This window comes from Eutrigla gurnardus (genome assembly GCF_963514095.1).
Source record: "Eutrigla gurnardus genome assembly, chromosome: 17".
NCBI lineage: Eukaryota > Metazoa > Chordata > Actinopteri > Perciformes > Triglidae > Eutrigla > Eutrigla gurnardus.
This window is the reverse complement of record NC_139928.1, coordinates 11,995,679-12,021,657: the sequence shown is the minus strand read 5'-3', so window position 1 is coordinate 12,021,657 and position 25,979 is coordinate 11,995,679. Positions and strand designations below refer to the sequence as shown.

General features: G+C 44.0%; 3 protein-coding genes across 7 annotated transcripts in view; 2 read left to right on the top strand and 1 right to left on the bottom strand.

Moving 5' to 3' along the window:
• clasp2 (cytoplasmic linker associated protein 2) overlaps positions 1–9,606 on the top strand; it is a 53,439-nt gene extending 43,833 nt beyond the window's left edge. For 2 of the 3 annotated variants that reach the window (XM_084032888.1, XM_084032887.1), the window contains 12 exons: positions 1,311–1,474; positions 2,211–2,289; positions 3,812–3,955; positions 4,087–4,230; positions 4,346–4,452; positions 4,867–5,008; positions 7,001–7,196; positions 7,297–7,490; positions 7,588–7,716; positions 8,193–8,399; positions 8,636–8,752; positions 9,432–9,606. In XM_084032888.1, coding sequence (XP_083889014.1) covers positions 1,311–1,474; positions 2,211–2,289; positions 3,812–3,955; positions 4,087–4,230; positions 4,346–4,452; positions 4,867–5,008; positions 7,001–7,196; positions 7,297–7,490; positions 7,588–7,716; positions 8,193–8,399; positions 8,636–8,752; positions 9,432–9,509 — 1,701 coding nt within the window. In that variant the 3' untranslated portion in view covers positions 9,510–9,606. Of the gene's footprint in view, positions 1–474; positions 535–1,310; positions 1,475–2,210; positions 2,290–3,811; positions 3,956–4,086; positions 4,231–4,345; positions 4,453–4,866; positions 5,009–7,000; positions 7,197–7,296; positions 7,491–7,587; positions 7,717–8,192; positions 8,400–8,635; positions 8,753–9,431 lie in introns of all 3 variants that reach the window. The other variant, XM_084032886.1, reaches the window with a different exon arrangement.
• zftraf1 (zinc finger TRAF-type containing 1) overlaps positions 1–25,979 on the bottom strand; it is a 140,553-nt gene that overhangs the window by 65,207 nt on the left and 49,367 nt on the right. The gene's annotated exons all lie outside the window — the stretch shown is intronic.
• ubp1 (upstream binding protein 1) lies at positions 12,492–25,804 on the top strand. Of its 3 annotated transcripts, none has more exons than XM_084031431.1 (16): positions 12,493–13,439; positions 16,091–16,242; positions 17,384–17,460; positions 17,572–17,677; positions 17,767–17,873; positions 18,010–18,162; positions 18,256–18,366; positions 19,900–20,007; positions 20,273–20,379; positions 20,457–20,553; positions 21,273–21,366; positions 21,460–21,550; positions 21,648–21,751; positions 21,843–21,985; positions 23,291–23,342; positions 23,462–25,804. In XM_084031431.1, the coding sequence occupies exons 1-16, from the start codon at positions 13,324–13,326 to the stop codon at positions 23,497–23,499; spliced, it is 1,656 nt and encodes a 551-aa protein (XP_083887557.1). In that variant the 5' UTR covers positions 12,493–13,323; the 3' UTR covers positions 23,500–25,804. The 3 variants fall into 3 exon arrangements, with proteins under 3 accessions (XP_083887558.1, XP_083887557.1, XP_083887556.1); XM_084031430.1 differs by having other exon boundaries at positions 21,225–21,366; XM_084031432.1 differs by lacking the exon at positions 19,900–20,007 and having other exon boundaries at positions 12,492–13,439; positions 21,225–21,366.

Sequence of the window (25,979 nt, the reverse complement as noted above, 5' to 3'; positions counted from 1 at the left end):
TAAAGACGGGATAAACTGGTCAAAATGTATTTAAGATGCACCCACACATGGAAATTCACACTGCAACATAATCACAGGCATGCGGTGTGCACTGGACCGTTTCCTAACAGCATGCCACACCTGAGTTTGCGTGTGACCTCACACCTCTCTGTCGTCCTGTGCGATTGCTCTGTCACTGTTCAGCAGCCAATCCGCTGGCTGGGCTCACTGCATCACCGCCACTCCCTCTCTTTCCCCTCCCACCCGCACTCTGAAACGACGACACTGACCACACTCACTCAGACGCATTTATATATACGCACAAATATCTGGGCTGCCAGCTCTTCTCTCTGATTAACCAGCTGCGTTTCGCCCTCTCTAACACTGCCACCTTTCTTCCGGCGTTTGAGTGCCCGTTGCCTCACACATGTCGTAAGGTGTGTGAGCCCCAACCCTCCCCCCTCGTTTGACGTTTGACGATTTGATGAATTTCAGCGAGACTGCAGCAGGGTGTACGGCACGGCAGAATCCGGTATAAGCTCAGCCTCCTTCAAGGTACTGCATCTCACCATGGATCCCTCTCCTGCCTTTATCTATCTATCCCACACCATTCCCACTTCTTCTTTCTCATCTCCTTCGTTTTCAAGGTCTCTAAGTTTTATTTCCCCTTGTGCTCACAAAACAGCGTATTTTATACATTTTGCTCCTTTTATTTATTTGACTCTATTTGGATTGAAAGTGTGGACTGAAACGTACGATTTTGACACCCGAGTGCGTTCAGGTTTTCTTTGTCAGGATGCTAACGGATGTGTCTCTCTCTCTCCCCCATGCCGCCCCACTCTGGAACTCTCTGTAGAGAGTAAGTTTGGCCAATCACTGCTACTGTATTTATACATTGTGATGAAAATCTCACTCACTAACCTACCTCACATAAGGTTGTCTGTAACTACACTGAAATCAACCACTGGCATGTAGAGATGGTGACTGCACACAGTCTGATTGGTGTGTGTTCATTCTCGTTAACTTAATAACTGAGACAGTACGTCTCAATAACTGTAATTCCCTGTTGTCATTGTCTTCTAATATTATTATAATTATTTATTTGGGTGATTTATTGGATTGGGAATGAAGGTGGGCTGCTGCACTGATGAGTGAATAACCACTAACTTCATCATGGGAACTAATGCTCCTCTCACATGATGCTTCTTCAGCATAACATCCCTGTATCCTGTAATTACACTCTAAATCCTGGACTACTGGTGTGCATGCTCGTGTGCATGAAGTATGTGAAATGACTGAGTCACTGTGTGAACCAAACTGTGTGTGTTTAGGTGTTCAGCATGTTCCTGGAGACACTGGTGGATTTCATCCAGGTTCATAAGGAAGATCTGCAGGACTGGTTGTTCGTCCTGCTCACACAGCTGCTGAAGAAGATGGGAGCTGACCTGCTGGGCTCCGTACAGGCCAAGGTTCAAAGGGCCCTGGACATCACACGGTGGGTGTCACAGTATAGACTGACATTAGGGCATATAGGTTGTTGACCCATGGGTTGTATTTGAGCATTTAACCTTTGGGAATAGTATGTGAAAGTAAAAATAATTTAAGACCAAAGTTCCACTTACTCACTTTTCAATCATTCAAGTACTGAAAGCGTTTAAAAGGTTGTTACTTATACCATGGTCTGGGTAAATATGCGATTGTGATCACATAAGCAGTCATCTCACGTCCCATTCACTTTTCAACTCGCTACTTCAGACTGCAGCCGACAGTTGGATACACATTTGTTTGTGGCAATCGTGATATTCATTCAGGGACAATGACTAGCCTTGTTGTTAAACACACGTTTGTCAACGTTATTGACTTATTGAATCTTGCTAGCACAATGATAGAACCCTGTGACTCAACTACGAGCTAGAAGGCTATGTGCTGAGCAGACAACAAATATCTCCCGTTGCAAAGTCTTATCTAAGGTTCATCCTGTTTACTAGAGCAGTGAACAATGTGATTGCCTAAGAATCTTATGGGATGGTATGATTGTTTTGGTGTATAAATAAAATAGGATTAGAACAAACATTTAACAGTTTAGTCTGTTGTTGTTTACTCTGACTTTGTAGTCGGAGTAACAGTAATTTATCTTAATCTTTCAAGACATCTGGCAAAGATCCTTTTACTCTTGAGATGTGTTTCTGTCTGCGCTGGAAATTTAATGTGGCTTTTTCTCCCTCTCACAGAGAGTCTTTTCCCAACGACCTCCAGTTTACTATTCTTATGAGGTTTACTGTTGACCAGACACAGACGCCCAACCTCAAGGTAAAGTGTGTGTGTTCATGCGCGTGCGTGCGTGCCTGCAGTAAGGGAGGGGTGAGAGGGAAGGATGGACATAAGGCTGGAAACAGGGACTGTGTAACTATGGTAACTGCTGTACTGATATGACCTCATGCCTGCTGAAAACCCTGAATCCTTGGCTGTGATTGGATAGCGATTGATAAAGCCTTTGCACTGGGTTTCTGCTCTGCTAGACAATCCCTTCAACCGTTCCTCCTCTGACTCCTTGTCCATCGTCTCGTACTTGTCTTGTCACTAACCCTTCTGTTAGAGCAACTTCTCACCTTACTAGTTTCACCCCCACCCCCACTTATCTTCCCCACATGTTCTGCTACCTCATTCCTCACTCCCCGCTCTCCTTGCTTCTTTAGTCTTTTGGTCTTCTCTTCGTCCCCCTTCCAACTAGGCTTGGGCAGCAAAATATATTATCAGCATCATCATTTCATCTCTTTACTGAAATATACATAGCATGACCTTACAGCTCACATGGAGGACTAGGATCCAATCTCAACTGACTTTACAGAAAAATATTGCAACATCACACAATAAAATCAGATACTGCCAAGTGACAGAGAGTCATGTACTTTTCTTATATACTCATAATCAGAATCTTTCACCACATTTCCCCAGCGTAGCAGTCATTCCATCTTCTAAACTGTTGCATGGAGCTTCACGATCCACTCCTATTTGTTGATTAACTGGCATCAGAGCGTTTTGCTGCCATCATGTGGCGTAAACTATAACATTGTGTATTTCCAGATTTTCAGAATAATATCAAGTTTCAATATCGCCCAAGCCTACTTCCCAATCTTTTCACTCCCCTTAAATTCTCTGTGCTCTCCCTCCTCCCTCCACTTCCTTTTCCCCTCTTGTCTCCTCCCTACCCCCCATCCTCACCTCTTCCCGTTCTCTCTCCGTTGATTGATTGACGCGGTGCTTCTCCTCTTTCTCTCTGAAGCCTGTACGGAGCTCGTGTTGCGGGCGAGGGCGAGGCAGGGGAGGGTCCGGGGTTAGATTGTTCCCCCCCAGAGCGCGCCGCCACGCCTGCTCTCTAGACGAGCAGGCCGCAGCCTGGAGCCAGTCCTCCCAGGTCAGTGCGCTCCGGGGGGAGCAATTATATGGCGCGCAGAATGCTGCTAAGTCATTTGGAGGAGGCTTCTGGTCCTAGAGGTGCAGATGGAAAGAAATAATCAGAGCAGGAGTCAGTTGTGGCGTTTCAGAGCGTGCGGTGAATGTTTGCATTTATTGGTTCCTTTGTTTTGTCATTGCTTTCTTTTTGATTGATTTGTTTTCCCACATGGTAAAGCCATGACTGCACTTTCTTCTCTCATTGATCCGTCAGATAATTTTATTTTCAGACCTGCAAGAGATGCCCAATCTGCTACGGTTGCACATGCTGTCTGTGAACATTGGTGGTCGCCTTTTAATACGTGTTTGTAGTTTTGTTCTTACGTTTTCGTGGATGTCACTCAACTCTCTTATGATTTGTATAATTTTTGTATTCCAGGTGAAGGTGGCCATTCTGAAGTATATCGACACGCTGACGTTACAGATGGACGCACCAGACTTTGTGAACTCCAGTGAGACTCGGCTCGCCATCTCCCGCATCATCACCTGGACGACTGAACCCAAGAGCTCTGACGTCAGAAAGGTACCGACACGCAAACCTCTACCAGCTCAAAACATTATTCCCATAATTAATTCTCATGTTATTGGAATGAAATTCAACTTTGAAATGACGGAGAAGTTTTAATTAACTGAGTGGGATATATTGTGTTACAGGCGGCCCAGTCGGTGTTAATCTCACTCTTCCAGCTCAACACTCCAGAGTTCACCATGCTTCTAGCAGCCCTGCCCAAAACCTTTCAGGATGGAGCCACCAAGCTGCTTCAGAACCATCTGAAGAACACCGGCAACGCTGCACAGGTGAGGGAGTGTTTCACACATGGTACGCTCTGGTTGTGAATCATTATACTGTAACATCAATGGCATACTTCTTTCTAACTTACCTTAACGTGTGTGTTTTTATTCACTTCTTCAGGCAACAATGGGCAGCCCTCTTACACGCCACACCCCCCGATCTCCAGCGAGCTGGTCCAGTCCAGTCACATCTCCCACCAACACCTCCCAGAACACCCCGTCACCGAGGTAACACACGCTCACATTTGGAAAATCCATCCAACAATAATTGACTTATTAGGATTTAGACAGAAGAGTGAGGTCTCCAGATATTCCTTTGAATTAAACTACATGGCTCAGTGTGCTGTAGGGCTGTCATGATGTTAGATTTTCACTACAGGATTGTGTGTGTGTATGTATGTATGTATGTATGTATGTATGTATGTATGTATGTGTGTATATATATATATATATATATATATATATATATGTCAGGGACGGAGCTAGCAGGCATGGGAAGGCACAGTGTAGTTTTCAAAAAAGTGAGTTTTATTAACAAAACATTGAATAAAGTTCTGGGCCTCTAAAATAGGTTAACTAAACATGATTATATATATTTATATTTATATTATATTTATATTTTTTCCCCTCGCTTGTGTGCAGTGCATTTGACTACGACACAGAGAACATGAACTCTGAGGACATCTACAGCTCGCTGAAAGGTGTCACTGACGCGATCCAGAACTTCAGCGTCCGCAGCCAAGAGGATATGAATGAACCAGTCCACCGGCGGGAGGGAGACGAGGTCAGTAGGGCAGACGGATGGATGTTGTATGTGTTGCTGCAAGTGTCAAGGCTGAGATGGCGCTGTTCTATTGCATCTGTAAGATATTCTTGTGAAGGAAATTAGTTTTGTATGTTTTTCTTTTGGTTTTGGTTTTAAGTGCAATCGTCCAAAGTGTGACTTTTTCTCATTCAGGCATGGTGACCTGAGAACAAACGTGAAACATTTACAGATATGTGTGGGAAGCATAGATTTGCAAGAGACATGGTGTTGAAGAGAAGGCTTAAAAATTACCAAGCTGACAACTTTTAGGAATTCCTCAATGATACACCACTTCACTTGTGAGGGAGCCAACTGTCGTCGGACAAAATTATTTGATGAAACTTTAGAAGAACACTGACGCAAATAAAAACCTTAGAGGTGTTGGATAAAGGAAAGCAAAATACCGTCAATGCATTTTAATCAGTTCAAGCAGTTCTTAGTGCCCATGAGTTCCTACATTCTTCAGTAACACATTTTACATTGATTCCCTGATATGGGCAACATTTGTACGTGGTGTGGTGCAACAGCGGGTGAAATATAAGCTGATAAATCAATAAACTTGCTCAGTGTTGCCATAGCAATTAACAATTGGTTAATGACACAGTGAGTCGTGTTTTGAGGGGTTATTGAAATGTTTTGAAAATGTAGTTTGATTCTAATGTCAGAATGATGCCAAGACGAGATCTGACAAAGCATTTGATGTTTGATAGTTTTGGCCACTCGAGGTTATAGACATATTTGGTACTCTTTCAGTCATGGTTCTCATCCATGGTCTTGTTTAGTCTTGCAGCATGTTCTCCAAGACGTGCACGCACACACACATACACAAACACGGCTAGCTACATTAACTGTGTGACCCTGACATATGATCTGTTCCACCACTCCCCCTGCAACACGGGAATACATACGGTGTTTATGGGACTGGATGAGCTTAATCCTCTGCAGCAAATAAAAATCATGTTTATAGTCTGTTATGACCCCGGTGGCTGCGCCTCACTCTGGGAGGATTTATTCAACAAGAATTTCCCTTTAATATCCTCACAAGTGCCGTGATATACTTGTTCAGTCCAAATTTATGACTTAGGACATCATGCCAGGTCTTTTTGCAGTCCGTCAACAGTCCCTGCCCCTTTAAAAGGACACGGACACGGAGTACAGAGGTGTGACCCTCTGACATTTTCCCCATGAGGTGCATCTGAAATCCAACCAGCCCACATGTCATCAGCCTGCCAATCACAGCACACCTGACTCATCAAACCACCACTCAGATAGTGGCATGAAGTGGTTAGAGTGTAAATATACAGAGGTCCATGACCCTCTTCACCCTGTTCCACTTCTCACATGGTGGTTCGTCTTGTGTCAGCTTTCCCAAGTCCCAAGACCGTGTCTTTTAATCACATCTAGAGAACTACATGCTTTTTTTAAATTATTTTATTTTATTTATTTTTTTTACATACAATTGTATTTTGTTAGATAAAAAGATGTTGTGAAATTTGTAAATCTTTCAAATATATATTTTGACTATTGGACTTCACAACATTCTGGAGTTATTGGACATGTTTGAATCACACGACTTAATACATCAGTTTAACATACATTTTAACAGTGTGACTTCATGTTGTGATACTAAGTATATTGTATTTATCACAAACCACAAATTGTCTCGGAGAGTGCTGTATTATTATTTTAAACAGATACGGTCATACACATTGTACAGATTACATACAAATATAATTTGAATATGAATGGAGACAAGATCCAACATGACTTAGTCTGTTCTCCTTCCTCCATGACTGAAGTTGTAAGATGACAGTCAAGTGGAATTGGGTTCAGTCAATGTGACACCTCATGGATGGATGGGGGGGATGGATAGAAATAAATGTCAACAGTGATTTTAATTAATTTTTTTAGTCTGGACCAAATGAACCAAAGTTCTGCTGTGAAAGTGCCCTGACTTTTGCATCTCTGCAGGGGGACAGCGGAACAGACCACAGAGTGTCAGACTTTGTGGACGGGGGCCGCATGGCTCTGGACAACAAAACGTCCCTCCTCAACACCCCCCTGCTGTCTTCCAGTCCCAGAGGGGCACGTGAGCACTTCTTGGACTCTCCCTTCAAACATAGCCGCAAAGACAACAGCATGGACGACTCTGAGCAGCTCACAGATGGTACACAAACCGGAAAACACAGACACACTGTATCACGAAACATATTATATGATAACTGTTCCATGTTTGTCTCATGCTTTTTACATTTGTCTCTTAACAGAGAGTAGCCTGGATCAATCGGAACTGGTGGCCGAGCTGCTGAAAGAGTTGTCCAATCACAACGAGCGCGTCGAGGAGAGGAAGGCGGCGCTGTGCGAACTGCTGAAGCTGATTCGTGAGAACACCCTGCAGGTGTGGGAGGAACATTTCAAGACTATCCTGTTGCTCCTGCTGGAAACGATGGGTGACAGAGAGGTACACACGCCAGCTTCATTTCTCTGATAATACTGCAAATAGGCCAAGCTAAACCTCCTTTCCTTCTAAACTTCTAAAATCTTTGTCATTCTTCCAGCATGTGATCCGCACGCTGGCTCTGCGGGTACTGAGGGAGATTCTCGGCAAGCAGCCCTGGAGGTTCAAAAACTACGCAGAGCTCACCATCATGAAGGCCCTGGAGGCTCACAAAGACCCCCACAAGGAGGTACATGCACTCAAAACACCTAGTTCACTAAAAGCAGTTTTTTATTGTGAGGACTTCGGAGAGCATGACGAGATGGTACAAACATTGCATTTTAGTTTTTATATGGTAATATTTATTTCTAATAGAACAACATTGAAGTGTCATCTGTGAGGTCTCTGCAGTTGTAACAGTTGTTTTTTTTTAGTACTTGTCATTCAGCCCACCCTGATGTTACATTTCATTTTAAGTTACTGAAAGTGACATAGTGTAACTCCCATCCTGCAATGCATTCAGTGCATATGAGACAACCGTAGTAGTGCTGCTTTTTTGTATTCATCAATCAATTCATTTTCGTATTTGAATGTGTTTTTTATATATTAGAATATATTTAAGAATATTGGTTGACAGTCCTAGTACACTCAACAATAACTACAAGTTTTTCTTTGTGCATTTATATTTTTGTTGAGTATACTTACTGATACCCTCTGTTCCTGCAGGTGGTACGAGCAGCAGAGGAGACGGCAGCCATGCTGGCATTGTCCATCAGTCCAGACCAGTGTGTCAAGGTGTTGTGTCCCATTATCCAGTCAGCTGACTACCCCATAAACCTGGCTGCCATCAAGATGCAGACCAAAGTGGTGGAGAGGGTTCCCCGCGACGGCCTGATGAGCCTCCTGCCTGAGATAGTGCCGGGACTCATACAGGTAGCACACATACAGCCTTAATTTAGGTTTGATGCTGAAAATCATGATCAAGCTCTATTAGTAGAATATTGCATGTGTTATTTATTAAAAGTTAGAGGAATTGTTGTTTTTATGTTTGTAAAACGAATCCACCTCCTGTCCTCACACACCATCAACACATTAATAAATGGATTGTTTCCAACTCCAGTTGTTTTTAACAAGTTTCCTGCAGTAACCCATCTCATCTTGTTTAACAGGGTTACGATAACTCTGAGAGCAGTGTGAGGAAAGCCTGCGTGTTCTGCTTGGTGGCCATTTATGCAGTGATTGGAGAGGACCTCAAACCGCACCTCAGCCAACTCTCCAGCAGCAAGGTAACCTGACTATGACAATTTGAAACATGGACTTGGCACAAGCCACTTGGCTGGAAATGTGTGGTTTCTCATCAGTGTTACCATGCAAGCTCTTCATGTCTTTACACACAAGTTACTTAACAGATTAAAATCTGGCATTTTAAAATGTACCAGGTTTGCAATCCAGATTTTCACCTCAGTGAATACACTCTTCACAATCTCTGAACACATTGACTATCGCTCTGATAACAGGTGGTTCTGGGGTCAAGGGTCTATATTTCTGGGGTCCTGGTCAAGGCTGCAGATATCCCGGCCAAGACTTCCTTTTCCGTGCATCGCTGATGGTTAACAGCTCGATTAGTAACTCATGATGCCAGACAGGAGTCGGAGTTGAGAGCCAACGTATCCAAGATACAAGCTAATTTTAACTCGAATAAACACTTAATCAGCGTCAGACGATAACCGATGGGTTCTGAGATTGGATTTCGACCTCTTTTGCTCTTTACACAAAGTTTTTACCTGTATTCAACCAAGACTGCTGGATTGTGATAGGTCAACACCACACAGACTACAAGCAGAGACAAAATCTCCTCCCGTTGCCTATGCAGAATCTGTTTATCAATATTAAACATTGTATGACTTCCTTGCAAACTCTAGAGACACATACATTTATATCCCCTGTCTGTTGTTCTGTCTGCAGCTGAAGCTTTTGAATCTCTACATCAAGCGTGCCCAGTCCGGCTCCTGCGGCAGTGAACCCCCCTCTGAGGGCCTATAGGAGACAGAGCGCCCTCCCACAGGGCAACCACAGAACTGCAACTCTGCCCACCAAACATAAACATGAGTTCATGAGCTCTCACACACACACACACAGACCGAGAACAAAACACACATCCTAACACTCTTTCAACAGAGCAAAATGCTTACATCCACACGTACGCTTGCACTCGCACACACACACACACACACACACACAGGTACACACAGTCCTCATACATCTCCTCATGTGGTGTAGAAGAGAGGAGTGTTGTAGTTCTTGTGGCCATCGCTGAGGATCCACCCTGATCTCAGACTGAACTGAACCCTTAAATATAAACCAATAACACACATTCAGTCACACCCAGGCTTGTCACTAATCACTCAAGGATGAAGATATGAAATGTCCGTCCTCTATCCCAAACACTATCCCCCTCTGTATAACCTCTTGATGTCAACAGGAAGCGGTCTGTTTGCATGGTCCTCATGTTCAAAGGGGTAAAGTTCATAGATCAGTGCTGAGACGAACGAATGGTGCCGTCTTGTGTCTTTCTTGAACAGTGAGTAACTGGGGCCAGGTAGACGGGAATGTATATTTACAATGTGTCATAGTTTGGATTTATTTTACTCAATGAGGTTTTACTGCAGAGTTTTTTTTAATGTCTGGAGTTCTCTCTTTCTCTCTCACACACACACACACACACGCATACATAAATACACACTGTCCTTCAAAAAGGTGCTGATTAGCCTAAAAGGTACGACCGATCAACCGTGCACAGCATTAACACGAGTCGCAGTGGGTCGTGCCCGCTCATAGCGGATACAGTACATCAGCAGATTCCAAAGCATACACGGTGTTTTGTGCTTGGCTATGCATGAGACTAAATTTTAAAAAATATATGTTTTTATTGGAGTTCAATCGACAGTCCGAATAGTGCGACTGGGGTTTTAAATTAATGTGAAAATGTCCACCCCTTTCAGAAACATTCATGGTGTCCTCCATTACTCCTGGCTCATCTTGGATCACTCCGTTTCTGGGCAACATGGGGAGGAAGATAGGCGCGTGCTGCCTACTACATGAAGTATGACAGGACATGAGTAACTATCACATAGCGGATATGTATCTATATACGATATTAAAATGGAATATCCAATAACTGTCATGTAGGAGAGCTCCTCGGAGGGGTGCACACGCGCATCTGTGCCCATCCTTGTTTTTATTTTCTCTCTGTTGCGCTAGCCGTAGTCTCGCTCTCTGTCACACTTATGTTTTTCTCTGCTGAGAAATTTGTAGAAATGTATTATTTACAGCTCTGGAGAAAAAAAGTCATGTCACCCTTTTTCTCTTCTCCTTCGTGTCTTTCTTTCCCTCCTCTTCTTGTAACATTCTAGTTTTCACTGTTGTGTTTCCTCCGTGCATTTACAAAACTGTGCTTACATTACAATAAAGAACTTGTACAGATCAGGATGAGCCCGGCCTCTTGATTTTGAAGTGGGGAAAAGAGTCCTGTGGTGAACTGGTGGATACAAAATGTTCATGACAGATTTAACATCTTTCCTGGTTGCGGCACCGCCCATGCAATTCAAAACACTGAAGACTGATCATTTTGGTTGTAAACTATGTGTCTTACTGACCCAGGATCAGTGGTACACCATCTCCAATATATCTTATAAATATCCTTGAAGCTGCATGATGCCTCCGTCCTTTTTTGGAGTAAGTCTTACATCAGAGCTGATGATAAAAGGGAAATCTTTCACGTCCTTCAAAATTGGTCAATTTGGTCTCTAAAATTTCAGAAATTGATGCAAAATAATTCTCAAATATTCAATGTACTATTTCACAATCAACTGCATATTTCTCACAACCGAGAAATGTTCTGTTGAACAATAAATGTGTTGCAGCTTGCTTTACAACCACATGATGCTTATTGATTGGTAGATCAGAGAGCTCTGCTATAAACAGGAAGTTAATCAAGTGGTGTGTATAATATAATATACATACATAATAACATGTATGCAGCATGGTTATTGCTGAATGTCGTCTAGCTTGTCAAAGTTGCTCAAATCCTTACGCTTGACCATTTTTCCTGCTTCTAACACATCAACTTTGAGGACAAAATGTTCACTGTTGCTGCCTAATACATCCGACCCACTGACAGGTGCCATGATAACGAGATGGTCGGTGTTCACTTCACCTGTCAGCGGTCATAATGTTATGGCTGATCGGTGTATGTGTTTTGTACTAAAGGCATGACTACTCTGTGTCCTGAAGTGTGTGAGAAGCCAGACAAGTAATTAAAGTCCTGAGGCGGGTCTTCCCCTTTAGGCCAAAATAGCGCGTGGACCCTGCTCGGAAAAAAAAAACGTCACCACCCTCAGGCTTGACCGCGCGTAACGCCCACGATCCGACCGGTGGATAATTATTGACTAGGCAACAACCGACCGACTCCTGCGGTGCAAACTCCTCTTCAACGCCGTGACGACGAGACGGGCATGAGCTCCCGTTCGGACCCCCTCGGTTCCGGGCTGATTCGTGTTTATCTGGAGTGAGACGGGTCGCGATGTTGTTCTGGCAGCCCTACACTGAAAACTTCCGAGCCCCCGCACAGAGGCACGGCGGCGGCACCTACACACGGTACGAACGGCATGAACCCAAAAGTGAAATGCGTATTTAGTTCATGGTCTCTGAGGTATTTTAGCTCTATTTTATAGCCAATAGGTAGTCACACATGTCTACAACGTGTGTTTATGAATTGCGTATTCACCGAGTGCGTACGTGACGTAGGACGGCTGCATTCCTGCAGTATTACTTTCAACGTGTTGATGTTTGTTTGCAGTTATGACTTTGTAGATTGCATGTATTCTACTTTACGGGAGGCAGAGCGCAAGTACAGTAGGACACAATGACGGAAGCTCGAAGGCCCGTGATTGGCTAATCCGCCGTGCACTGGGCACAGACCGTGGCCTCTGATTGGCCAACCGCCGTCCTGGCATCGTTCCTGAGGCTGGCGGTGGCAGCGCTGCGAGCTTCACGGAGCGACAGTTTGTATGCCGAGGTAGCCATGTTGATGCTCGGTTTTGTGTCAACAGCTGCACTTTGGATGGTTAAAGGACTGCGTGTCGGGGACCGGAAGCCTTAGCGGTGATTCCAGCACCGCGATGAAAAGAGGAGAGCGGGTTGGGATGGTACAGGGAGCGCCAGAGGAGAGCCGCTCTTAGGTCACCGGACATCTCACGGTTGATTCAAAGCAAGTGAAGTTGATGCTAGTTAGCCCTGATAGCTAGGTAGCAACAGCTGTGCGGACGCTGCGTGGGATGCGGCGTGTGGACTAAAAACAAAATAATATTCTCTGCTTGGTGTGTTTTTGCCGGGCCAACGTTAGCTCGACTCCTTGAAGACTTGAGGTAACAACGGGACCGCTGGATTAATGTTAGCTTGCTTTAGCGTCAGTTGCCTTTGTGAAGCTAACTAGCTGTTAGCTAACGTTAGCATGCTGACACTCAGCTCGCATCTCCAGTCACGACTAACATTTGCTAGCTGAGAGGACCCTCGTCGTTACTTTCGGACAGAGTGCCGACCGTGGAGCACCGTGTCGTGTGACTGAAGTCCACCCAGAACCCCGAGTGGAGATATGGCGATACACCCAGTCTCTGTGGAAAGCTACCGATTCGCTTGCCCAGCTTGCCAGGGAGCGGCTAGCGGGCTAGCAGCATAACTTTCCTCTCACGGTGTCACTCAGAAGCTGCAGAGCCCACTTCCTCACTAGCCGACATCTCGTATCTGAAGCAAGCTGGCGGCCCTCCGAGTAGAAGCCGAGGACAAGGAGCTGGGGCCGATGGCCTGGGTGCTGAAGATGGACGACGCCACCATCGAGTCGGGGCTGGTGCACGACTTCGATGCCAGCCTGTCCGGCATCGGGCAGGAGCTGGGGGCTGGAGCCTACAGCATGAGGTTAGAGTCTGGAGTCAACATACCAGCCCAAGCGTGGGTCGATGGAAAGAGCCACACACACGTTGTCTGGAAGTTTTAAACGTTTCACCCCTCCTCCCTCCCCATTCCTGTGTGTTATTCCCATTGTACCGAGTACGGTGGCTTCTCTTTGTTTTGGGATTTGGAGTAGGGCAGTCATTGCAGGGTGCCACGATCAGGGACAAAGATTAATTTCTTTGAACCGTACAAAGAAGGACACGTGTTCTAATGTGAGGGGCAAACATATTATATCAGTTCACGGCGGTGCCTGGAGTATGTGCATTGACACAAAGAGACCTAAACTGTGTGTACATTTCAAGATAACAGAGGAAATATACAGGAAAGGCTTTGTTTTGGGCCCCTCAGTCTGGCAGAGTTATCAGAAAGGGTCTATGCCCCTTTGTTTCTAAAGACCAGCGGTGTGTGGAAACAAAGGGTTGTGACATTATGTACCAGGCTATAAGATGATTTTTTTGAATGTCTGATTAGGAAAGCTCCTAAAATAGTTCATTTAAAGGTGGAAGTGGCAGAAACTTCAGCACTTCTTTCCCCTCCCATGTAGCCCAAGAAACACCTGACCATCCTTTTTGGAAATGAAAGGAGGTATTTTTCTTCAATTATTTCCTACGATAGTAATTATAGAAGAAACAATATATGTTTCTGATTGATGATCCATGACTGCTGCTATTTTACACAGATGACATAATGCAACAGTTTTAAACATGGATCCCTGAAAGATATTGTTATAAAATTAGGAAAGTTTCCTGATTTTATATGTGGAAATGTCTGGTCAAAGAATAAGTAAACAAAACTAACAATCTGACCAATCATTCAATTTCCTTTCTTGTTGCTCTTGACACACAAAAGGTCGAATGGTTGGTAAGCTTCTTCAACATTGAACAAAAACCTTCACACCTGAAAGGTTCATGATTAAGTTGCTGTTTCCGAGATGTTGGTCCAATTACATGATCTTCCACAGCAACAGGGTCTGTCTGGTTGTTGCGTTTTAGACGTTCAGATTTGCATTTTCATTTGTTTTTTTGTTTTTTTACTCAAATTATAGTATTGAAAATGGTTGTTGGCCCCACTGTTGACAATACAGGTATTTTATTGGAACAGAATAGAATTGTTTTCAGGTGATACCCAGCTCTAGTAGCCATATATCAGGCAATTTCAACATGTGTCCCAAATGTGGCATCTTGTGAATCCACCACTTGTTGATGATGTGTCTGTGGAGAATTGTCATGTTTCCTTTATCAGTCTTTGTTAAATGCATTAAATAGGAATGTGTTTGCATGAAATTGGGTATTATAGTAAACCACTTGTTCAGTTGTGTAACTCTCGGTATGTGTACACTGAATTGTGTCATAGGTTATAGGAGTTGTTGACATATAAGCTCCCAGGACCTCCATGTCTCTTATCAGCTGCCTCCTTGGCCATCTGCTCATGCATTTATCTGAGTGCAATGTAGGTGTGTGTCAGTCTCTTATGAGGGTAAGCACGTTTACCAATACTAAAGCGTTGCTTTTAGCATGCAAGTGAATTAATGAGTGTGGTGTCAGTGGCTCCAGGAGGAGTGCTATCTGTGGGTAGTGGGGCATGTTTGGGAGTCAGCAGCTGGTCGGAACAGAATGTCTCGGTGTGTTTTAGTGGAACCAGCTCCTCAGGTTTCAGGAAGCAGATGTAGTTTTCCTGGGCAGCAAGGCTTAACAGGACTGTGGCACCATGGGTGACTCTGTCTGGGTATCCAATCTGCAGAGAAAACAAGAGTATCAAGTGAGTCAGAGAGGGGTGATTTCAGACTGAATACATCTTGCAGGCTGCTGTGTGGAAGACGTTGTTGTTTGGAGTAAGGTGCTGCAGGAATGTCCTGAAAATGTCACGTTTTTTTCTTTTACGGTTCAGGTTTAGAGCAGCGTTATGTCTTGTCAGAATGTTTTCTAGGTAATGAGATGCCATGATCTGCATTCGTTTGCATGGAAAGGGCTCAGTTTCTGCACAGCCACTGAGATGTACACACGCACACGCCCCTGTTCACTGTGCACCGGTTGACACTCCTGCAGCATTTGTCAGGGTGATCTGAGGACGGGTCGGTTGTCTAGAGTGGCTGCCAAGTGTGAGAGATGGTGTGTGTCAGCAGCTCAGGCTATCTCTGGGTGTTTTTGTTCATTTATCCTGCTGCGGGCTCATGCATACATAATAAGTCAGCCATTTGATCGATGGAAAACCTTCACCACGCCTTCTAAAATAAGCCAGTCCATTTAATAATTCTAAACTTTGAGGAGGTAAAAGTCTTGTCTTCCCAAAAGCAGAGCATGCAACAGTTAAAATGGCACAAACCACTTATATGTGTTTTTGGAGATTACTGCAAAGTGGGAATACCTGAGGAGTAAAATCCGGCTTTGCTTTAAGGGAGGTCACAGGAACGTTTCCATCAGGATCCTTTGGGTGATCAATAAAAGCGTAGAACTTTGAATGAACATCAGACAAAAGCCCGTTGTAAAATACTGAGAGGCCAAAGATTTGTGGAAAAGTTTTAAGCTGCTGTTCTTTCATGATGGTTTGCTTCTCTTTTCAGCATTATGCTCACTTCCTGTTTGTGTTTCTCTCCTCTTTTCTTCTGTCTCCCTCAGTGATGTGCTGGCTCTGCCAATATTTAAGCAGGAGGACTCCAGCCTTCCTCCTGAAAGCGAGACCAAAAATCCCCCATTCCAGTATGTGCTGTGCGCCGCCACCTCGCCTGCTGTCAAGCTGCACGACGAGACGCTCACATACCTGAACCAAGGTGAGAACCGATACATGCACGAAAGAGAAAGTTTGGGTTGTTCTTAGCCTCATTTAGCTGTTCTTTGTTAAATATGATTTCTATACTTTCAAGGGATTCACAGAAATGGAGGAACTAGCAAAATCGTCATTCAATAAGAAACGGCAACAAGTGTGAACTTATGTCACTACATGCTTTACTGCAAGACAAACATGGAATAAGAGAGGATTTAATTAATACATAAAAATGGAATTGCTAAATTTTACAGACTAAAATGCAACATTAGGTCTGTTGTTTGCTGGTGCAAAACGTTTTGCTGAAAAAGAGATTGTCTGGCATCCATGTCATTAGGGTGAGGAAGAAACTTTTCTGGTAAACAACCTGTTCCGTGTACCGTCAAGATTCAATTAGGGGGTTTGGTAGAGACAGGAGTCGTTCCGGTTTGCCAGCATTTACTGTCTTATTGAGATGGTGGGAATCTGGTTAAAATACCTCTGATGGGTTCACTTGAAAACCTTTACGGTGTTTCCACAACTAATGCACTACAATGTGATTATTTATCTTATCTCTCACTATCGCCCAACCTTTAGTCGCCACCAAGCATGTTGTTGTCACATGGTGCGATGAATACTTGCTGCTCTACAATGTGAATACAAATATAACCGATGCAAGCAGAGACGTGGCATCAACTTTTTCTTTTCCAAATCTGCTGTCGGTGTACTGTTGGACACAGTCCAGTCTCAGACCAATGTTTCCAAGCCACCTTTCTGTCAACCAGCTGTCTTTTTGTCTGGGATCAAGCAAAATCACACATTGTACAGGAGCCTTTTTTGTAATACTTTACATTGGACACATAGAGCTTTGTCTCAAGTTTGACAAATAAAGTCTGGTGTAAAAGCCTGCCCTCGTTAAGACATTTAAGTGTGTTATAACCATACAATATTGAAACATATGTGGAATAAAATATAAAATGGACTTCACCTACACAACAAACAAAAACTCTTCTCTCTAAGCAGACCATTAAAGGACAGGGAATAGTTGCATTCACTCTGCTGTTTTTGCTTTAAGTAGGTCTCTTTCTTTTTTCTTCTTTTTTTTTTTTTTTTTTTACTCCTTTCACATGTCTTTTTCTTTCCTTTTAAAATTGTGATCTCTCTCTCAGGCCAGTCTTACGAGGTGCGTATGTTGGACAACAGGAAGCAGGAAGAGTTACCAGAGCTCAACAACAAGATGGTGAAGGTGAGAGGATCCTCACGGCTGTAAAAAAAAAAAAAAAACTTTGACATCTTTTTAAATCAAAACCAATTCATACCTAACACGGTGTGTGTGAATGTGTGTTTGTGTTTGTAGAGCATAGTGCGTGTGGTGTTTCATGACCGCCGGCTGCAGTACACAGAGCACCAGCAGCTGGAGGGCTGGAAGTGGAATCGTCCTGGCGACCGGCTCCTTGACATCGGTAATGAAGCATAGCAAGAAATGTTTACTGAAACCGTCCCATGTGGGTGATACGGAGTTCAAATATCTGTGCCTCTGTGTGCGAGACAGATATCCCTATGTCAGTGGGCATTGTGGAGCCGAAGACGCACCCCTCCCAGCTCAACGCTGCAGAGTTCCTGTGGGACCTGAACAAAAGAACTTCTGTTTTTGTGCAGGTAACACACACATTTCCTCACCCACACAGACCACACGCACATCAGCTCTCTTTTGCGCCATCTGTTGGGGCATGCCACCAATTTTCCAAGTCAAACGCATATTTTCATCACAGTCTCGTCTCCTCACTGTCTGCAGGTGCACTGCATCAGCACTGAGTTCACTCCGCGGAAGCACGGTGGGGAGAAGGGCGTCCCCTTCAGGATCCAGTTCGACACGTTCGCCCAGGGAGAAGGTGGAGAGTACACAGAGCACCTCCACTCGGCCTCCTGCCAAATCAAAGTTTTTAAGGTGCACTTATTCTCTCATAGGGGGGGATGATTTGACACCATCACATATGTCGGCGCTCACAGCAAATTAAATCTGTCCTGTCTTCCTGTTCAGCCAAAGGGGGCGGACCGTAAGCAAAAGACGGACAGGGAGAAGATGGAGAAACGCACACCTCAAGAGAAGGAAAAGTACCAGCCTTCTTATGATACCACTATCCTGTCAGAGGTCAGTATGCAGCTGCTCTCAAATACATTAATTTAGCACAAACTATGCTAAAGTACTAGCAAGCACCCAGTTGCAATTTTCATTTGGGTGGTTATCCATGTTGAAGTGAAATGTATTTCTGCAAAGCGGCCTCCTGCATGACTAAATTTGAGGTACAGGGCCATACTGGTGCTCTACATCACTGCCAACCATTTTCTCAAATGCTTATGAATGCTTTAGATTTATGAACTTGAATGAACTAACCATTACTTTCTCAGAGCTCAAGGTGACAAATTACTTGTTTAATCTGTCAAAAAAAAAAAAAAACCAAACATCAGACATTAATGCAGGGAGCTACTACATTCACATCATACCTTTTTTATTCTTTTGTCATTTTTCTTTCTTTCTAACCCTACAACATATAGCTATAACATATAGTTACTGATGTTAAATGGCGGAGCTTCTCGTAGCCACATCAATAAACTACCAAAGCAATCTGCTCTTCAACTGCAGTGCATTAAAATGTAGTGATGATACAACTCAATAGAGTCTGCAGTAACATGAACTGAAACTAATGGCTGCTTAAAAGACTGTATGTCGTCTGGGAGGCTTTGGAAAGTGGTTGGCAGTAATGTTAAGATGCACAACAGGGTTTCCCCAATTACTGTGAGATGCTGAAGGGAAAACTTGCCACCTTTTTTATCTGAATATCTAATCAGTGTTGATGGTGAATGTAGTCAATTTGACAAAGGCAATAAAATCCCCAGTGCATGCTATATTGACCAAGAAAGCTGAGTTCTCCTGCATGCAGAGCCTCGATGTACCATGATGCGTAGTGCCCGGGCCAGCTGTAATGTCTTACGCATCTAATGCAGCCGTTATTTGGCCGTGCACTCCGCCTCAAATAAATACAGCTCAATATCTGAATCAGTCAAAACACTGTGTAATTTTGTCCATAATATCTTCTGCATATTATCAGATGCCCTTTTCACTGTTTAAGTGGCATCTTTAACACGCCGCTACCCGGAGACAGAAACTTGAAATCTAGCTTGAGGTCCTTTCTTGGTACGTCACTGTCCCGTTAAATGACGGTACTGCATGCAGGAAGAACAACAGCTTTTGAGGATTCAAACTCACCGTCAACACTAATTGGATATTCACATAAAAGGTGGCAAATTGTCCCTTTTTTTTGTTGAGGTGATGAATCACCTGGATCAAGTTTATTGTGTAGGGGACCGTCTTTAGACATAGAAAATAGACAGAGAATGGTTTATTTTATGTCACTACATTCATTTGTATGATGTCAGCAGATGTGGTCTTTTTGTCAGGCGAGGTGGTACAAAAATGATTTTTCTCGTATCGATTACAATGTTTTCTGTGTCTCAGAGATTTTGTCACCGCTTTTTTTGGCAAAAAAGAAAGGCAGTCATTGAAAACATAATAATAATAATAATGTCTCCACCTGTAGGCCTCACTAAGACTGCCCTCTGGTCATTGGTTGTGTTTGTGTGTTGGTCGCTGGCTGGCTAACCTCTGCTGTGTGTCTGTATGTAGACGAGGCTTGAACCCATCATAGAGGATGCAGGTGACCACGAGCTGAAAAAGTCCAGCAAGCGGACACTTCCCGCTGACTGTGGCGACTCCTTGGCCAAGAGAGGCAGTGTAAGCACCCTGCTCCCCTCTCCTCCACTCCTCCTCCCCATCACTCCATCCACAGTCAGTGTAGTCTGAAGCTTGTAGACCCTCAGCTGCTGGGAAGGAGATGTTTTTAATGCCATGTATTTGACATCGGGTGGGGTGGAGATTAATTCCCAATCCACCCTTGACTTTTCCCAAACCTTTATGCCCTTTCTTTTGGGGAGTTGGCCCACAGTGTTTATTAACCCAGTAAGTCTGAGTAATAGTTTGTATGTCTGTCTCCCATCAGTGCTCCCCGTGGCCAGACAACGCTTACGTCAGCCCCAACCAGGCAGCTACTCCCTCCTTCTCCTCCACCCCACTGTCCACCTACACAACCGCCTCAGTACCGGACAGGTAAGTGTGCGTGTTTGGCCTTTTAACTGAGGTGCGTGTCGGTCTCACCTCCTCATTTGTCATCCCTTGTGTTCTAGTGATTCGTCCTCACCCAATCACCAGGCAGACCCTGGTAGCCATGGCAACTCGGAGGTTAGTCTCCACTCTTCTCACCTGTATGACTTGGTGGAAAAGGTAAATATAGTTTTTGATTGTAGACTTTTAGACAAAGTATGAGAAGCACATTTGTTGTTTTTGACATGTTTTGACCCGCTGGATTGCCGGCTGATATTACTGTATTTAAGTTGCTGTAGGGGGCGCAGTCTACTGTATCATATGAAACTAGATGACCTATTGAATCTATTCGTACCAATCATGTCATGCCGAATCAGAACCTGGCAAAAAACTGGCAAGGCGATGTTTAAATTTCCAAATATGTGAATAAAAATGGGTTTTATAGGTACGCACGATTCTCTCCTCTACAGACATGCCTGCTTTATACTAATCCAATGGCTTTTTATTCCCCGAGCAATATGAATGTTATTTTCCTCCTTAATTTTTATTTCTTATTCATGACTCTTAACAACTCAAATTAATCTGCAGATGATGTACACCACTTCTATGTGGCATATACTATTGAGCTTCTATCACCCTCAAGATAAAAAAAAAAAAAAAAAAGACAAAATCTGGTCTGTGTGGGTCTCTTAAGGACTAAATACTAAACCAATAGTGGAAAATAATTGGTAGATCCCATGGTTGCAAAATAAAGGAATCACTAGTTGCAGCCCTAGTTGCATCAATTCTTAAAATCTGTACATAGTGTGATTTCTCTGTGGGGCTAAATAATTGTGGATTGTGAAACTCAGATCCAGGTGTGGAAGGGTGTTGACCCTGTGTGCATCTCTTGCCAGCAGCAGTTGAGCCCCACTGCCTCCATACAGGACACACAGAAGTGGCTGGTGAAAAATCGCTTCAACTCCTACACACGGCTCTTCTCTCACTTCTCAGGTACACACACTTCCACCGTCAAACACCCAGAAACATGGATCTAATGTTGTAACGGCTGCAGTAAAAGTGACTTGTCTGTAACTTGTTGCTTAGGTTCTGATTTGTTAAAGCTAACCCGGGACGACCTGGTCCAGATTTGTGGGCCAGCAGATGGGATCAGACTCTTCAATGCACTTAAATCCAGGTGTGTGACAAAGTGTGTGTGTGTGTGTGTGTGTGTGTACACCTGTATGAGTGTGACGGTGCCAGGATGTTGAATAAATGATTGTGATCGTGTGTAGGTCAGTGCGTCCCAGGTTGACGGTGTACGTCTGTCAGGAGTCCCTACTCGAAAGACACACCACCAATGAAAACGGAGAACACAGCATTTCCTCTAGTTTACACGGTAAACAAGCTCCGTGTTTGACAGCCATGTAATGCTCAGAGTAATGCAGTATGTGTGAATATTAACATCTTCCCGCTCCGTTTCTATGTAGTGTATCATGCTCTGTACCTGGAGGAGCTCACAGCTGCAGAACTGATCCGCAAGATGGCGTGCGTGTGCAGTCTTCCACTGGGAACGATCAACCAGGTGTACAGACAGGGTCCTACAGGCATACACATCCTGCTCAGTGACCAGGTACCAACACACGCACCACCCCACCAGCAACTCAATATTAGGACTAACACACTCTCAACTGTGTTAAGAGGGATGTTATGATTAAATGTGCAGAATTCAGAGCATTTAGATTGCCTCTCAACACGGTGGCGCCCAGCTAAACTAGCTGATAGACCTAACAGTGTTTAATTGAGGGGGGCGGGGGGGTGCTACGCTTCTGTGACAGCGATGTCCGTAAGGACAGCAGTATCAGCTGTAACCGCCATGTGAGAGCAGTGCAGCGGCCGTGAACTAGCCGATGGGGCACGCCCATGTGCACAAACATGCGCTAAAAGCACAGGCAGAGCCAGGGGGAGCCTGGATATCAACACACACAGAGGAAGAGCAACTTCATTCTCTGCTCAGGTGGACATTAGACCTATATATTTGAAAATAGATGTTTTATTAATGCTCTCAATGTCTGATATTGCTCATTTATACACTCAACGCTCTGCTGTAAGCTGGAAAAACCATCACCATGGATACTTGAACTTGCTTGTGTTCAGTTTTTGAGATGCATTTAATGCTGCTGGTTATAAATGCAGAAATTTTGCATTTATTAGACCTTTCCTTTTTTTTTTTTACTTAACTTTCTGTGAGAGTTGTTTTAAATCCTCCAATCCAACCCACGGGTGACCCTCAATGTGCTGAAATCCAAAAAAGGCCTTTGAAACAGCAGCGGCAATGATGACAAAAATGGCAATCAGTCTCTGATTATAGCTATCTGCTTTAAAAATGCAATATTGGTGGATATAGCCAGATTAAATGGTAGACCTATTCACGTATTCACTCACACAGTGAGAAATAACATGTGCGTCACAATTTTGTGTGCCGTCTGACCAGGAACAACAACTCAACTGTCACTTATTTGCTTGTGATTTACATTCTCACTCACGGGCGGATTATGAGACGATGTGCCCCTGGTCATAGACATGCAAAAGGACCCCCACCACCTCTCCTACACCCCAGCAAGTTTGTCTGTCATGCCCATTTTCCTAGTCTCTTTGTGCATCTATGCTGTTGTTTTGCATCTCTCTTGTGGTTATTTTTGGTTTGTAGGCTAACGTTTCTCTGTGGTCATACTGAGTCTCTTCCTGGTCGGTACACATGAGTTGACATTGTGTGTGTGAAGGCCAGTGGGCCGCTGAGCCTGTGTTCAGTATTCATGCACACACATGCTGTGCTGTATCGCTCCTGCTTCCATGACCACTTCTCCTAACGCTGTCAGGTCGACAGGGACGTTTGATGAAAAGCTACATTTCAATGTCTTTTTCTGTCTCCCTTCAGATGGTTTACAACTTGCCTGACGAGAGTTGTTTTTTGATCAGCACTGTCAACGGTGAGTGGTTTTTAGTCCCTTGCACTGCAGTTTGGCCTGTAACAAGGCTCGGTTGATCCTTTTTCTTTGACGAGGATTTAATGCGCTTCTTCTTTCATCGCACTTGTCTCCCTCTCCAGATGAACAGGGCGAAGGACTCCATCTAATCCTGAAGTAGTGAGGAGGACAGATGGTATCACTAATACTCCACCCTCTGTTTTGGAGCAGAAGCCTCCCTCTGTCCCTCTCCGCCTCTCTACTCTTTCCTCGTAACTCCTCCCGTTGTCTCTAAACGATCGCTCGATGGGAAGCAGTCAGACTGCGCTTAAGCCATGTAAATGTTAGAATCTGACATGGGTGTGTCCACTGTTTCATATTGAAAACACTATTAATGGAGGAGCTTAGTTAAAAGAGGAGAGACTGGGGGGTATGGGGTTAGGGGAAAGATAATGATGTATGTATTTTTTGATTTTATTATTTTATTTTTTTGTCTTTTTATATGCTTTCTGCAGAATAAGGGGAGGGGGAGGGGGGGCTCCAGGAGAGAGGGGAGAGTGACATTCTGGCCGGAAGGAGAAGGAAAGAAAGCAGCGTTTCCTTATTGCTTGTTGCCCTTCTTACACACCGCGCACAACCAGCACTAGGCCAGTATTCGATAACCTGTACTGCTGAACAGCATGCGATCTCAACATACTAACCTGCTTAAATGAGAATCTCCAAATTTACTCTGCTTGTGTAACATTCTTGACAGGGTTGTCTTAATAAACCATTTATTGATCAGCTGAGCTTGGTAACCCCTGAAATATCCAGGCGAAATTTGTGGAATTGGCGTCAATGGTGGACGTCAACATTCAGTTTTCTTCTCTTGGACTCTGTCAGATGGACTGATTTCATTAACTTTTGTTACGTAGAGTCATCCTGTGTGATTTTTCTTTTTTAAAGACTTCCAGCCATATCTCTCTGTTGTCATGACATCACACTCGGCTCCACTCTCTTCACGTACGTCCCGTTCTTGGCTTTTTACGTTTTTACTGTTTTTTAGTTGATGCTTTATTTAAGGATCAGCTGTTTCTCTCGCTCTCATTGAATTTACTTGTCTGGTGCCATGTTGGCTTTTTAGCTTGACCTTTTACTCCACAAACACAGTGCACATGCACCTCGTCTTTGACTCCTCTGCTGTCTGTGCTGACTTTGAAACACTGGTTTAGTGTGTGTGTGTGGTTTATGCATTCTGGGATGTTGGCCATAAATATGCAGAACAACAAACCTCCATAGAAGACTGACCTGTGGAGCATTAATCCAAAAAACCTTCTCTAATGTGGACCAAACAGGTTTCAGATTGATTGGCTTTTCTTTCTTTTTTTGGCTCTTTACATCTTGGTCATTAGACACATTAATCAGATGGCAAATTAAAACCCTCCTCTCTTGGATTTGCTTGTGCGCTGCATGTACATAGTAATAAACCCTCCATTCCAGGATCTGGTTCTGTGAGAAACGACCCACCACACAGCAGGCTGGGGGAAACATATCTCAGCTGTAGCCTGGTTTCAAGTCTTATCCTGTAGACTAGAAAATCATGGCAGCTCCTCACCATGTTGAAAATCTTATGTTTTTAATGTAGCTCAACACAGGAAATACAGGTCATGTGTTGTTTTTTTCGAGTGCCCTTTGAAAAAGGACAGGAAATCTCACACCGGTCCTCGGAGTCGCCCGTGGTTTAGTTGACCCCCTTTAATTTCGGTACACGTCTGGCAGTGTTGCAAGTGCATACAGTTTGCACGACTCTAAGTGTGGATGTGTGTGTGTGTGCGCGCATGTGTATAATTTTTGTTATTACAAAGAAAACTTAATTATGTCAGTAGTTGTCATAAACTTTTTCCTGTTTGTATGATGAATCTGTTTAGCTTGCTGTTTAGTAAAGAGCATGCGGAAGATGGGGATGGAGGGAGGGAGGGAGGGATGATTTGGTTCTTCAATGAGTGTAACACCCTGTTTTTCCAAATGTTTAAAGACCAAGTCTGCATTGAGAAATCACAAAGCTTGATGTGTAGTCGGTAGTCCTAGAGCCACACCCTTTTTCTTACCCGCCTCTAAGAAGGAGAATAAAACAGAATGTCGGGACTAAAAAGCATCCATGTTTTTGTCTCAACCAATGCGCCAGAGCCGGGACTGTAGCTCTTGTGGTGTTTACTATTACATGAGTACCACAGCACAGTAAACTGTGTCCAGTAACAAGAGTGGATGTGATACCAAGTCAGGCAAACTCTGGTGAGCAGTTTTGGTCCCCTGAAGGCCTGACCAGTTGTCTTGTCTGTCCGTGTGTGTGAGTGTGTGTGTGTGTGTGTGAGAGAATGTGAGCAGGAGAGGTGACCACTGTTCATGTACAGCCTAATGTCAATGATGATGCTTCTCATGTGCACAGTATCGTATGCTGGAGATGTACACAACCACATGTGCTGGGAATAAATGATTTCATAACTTTCTCTGGTGTATCTCCTTACTTCCATCTGTAGCGTAGTTGTTTTTGACTCTTAATTTTGACAACCCCGATAATATCATGATTTCCTCAGATGTAGAGAGCTCCTTGAAAGCCACAGAGGACATTATACAACTGCTTTCACAGGCTGAGTATTATTCTTCTGAGTGGGCCATTAATGA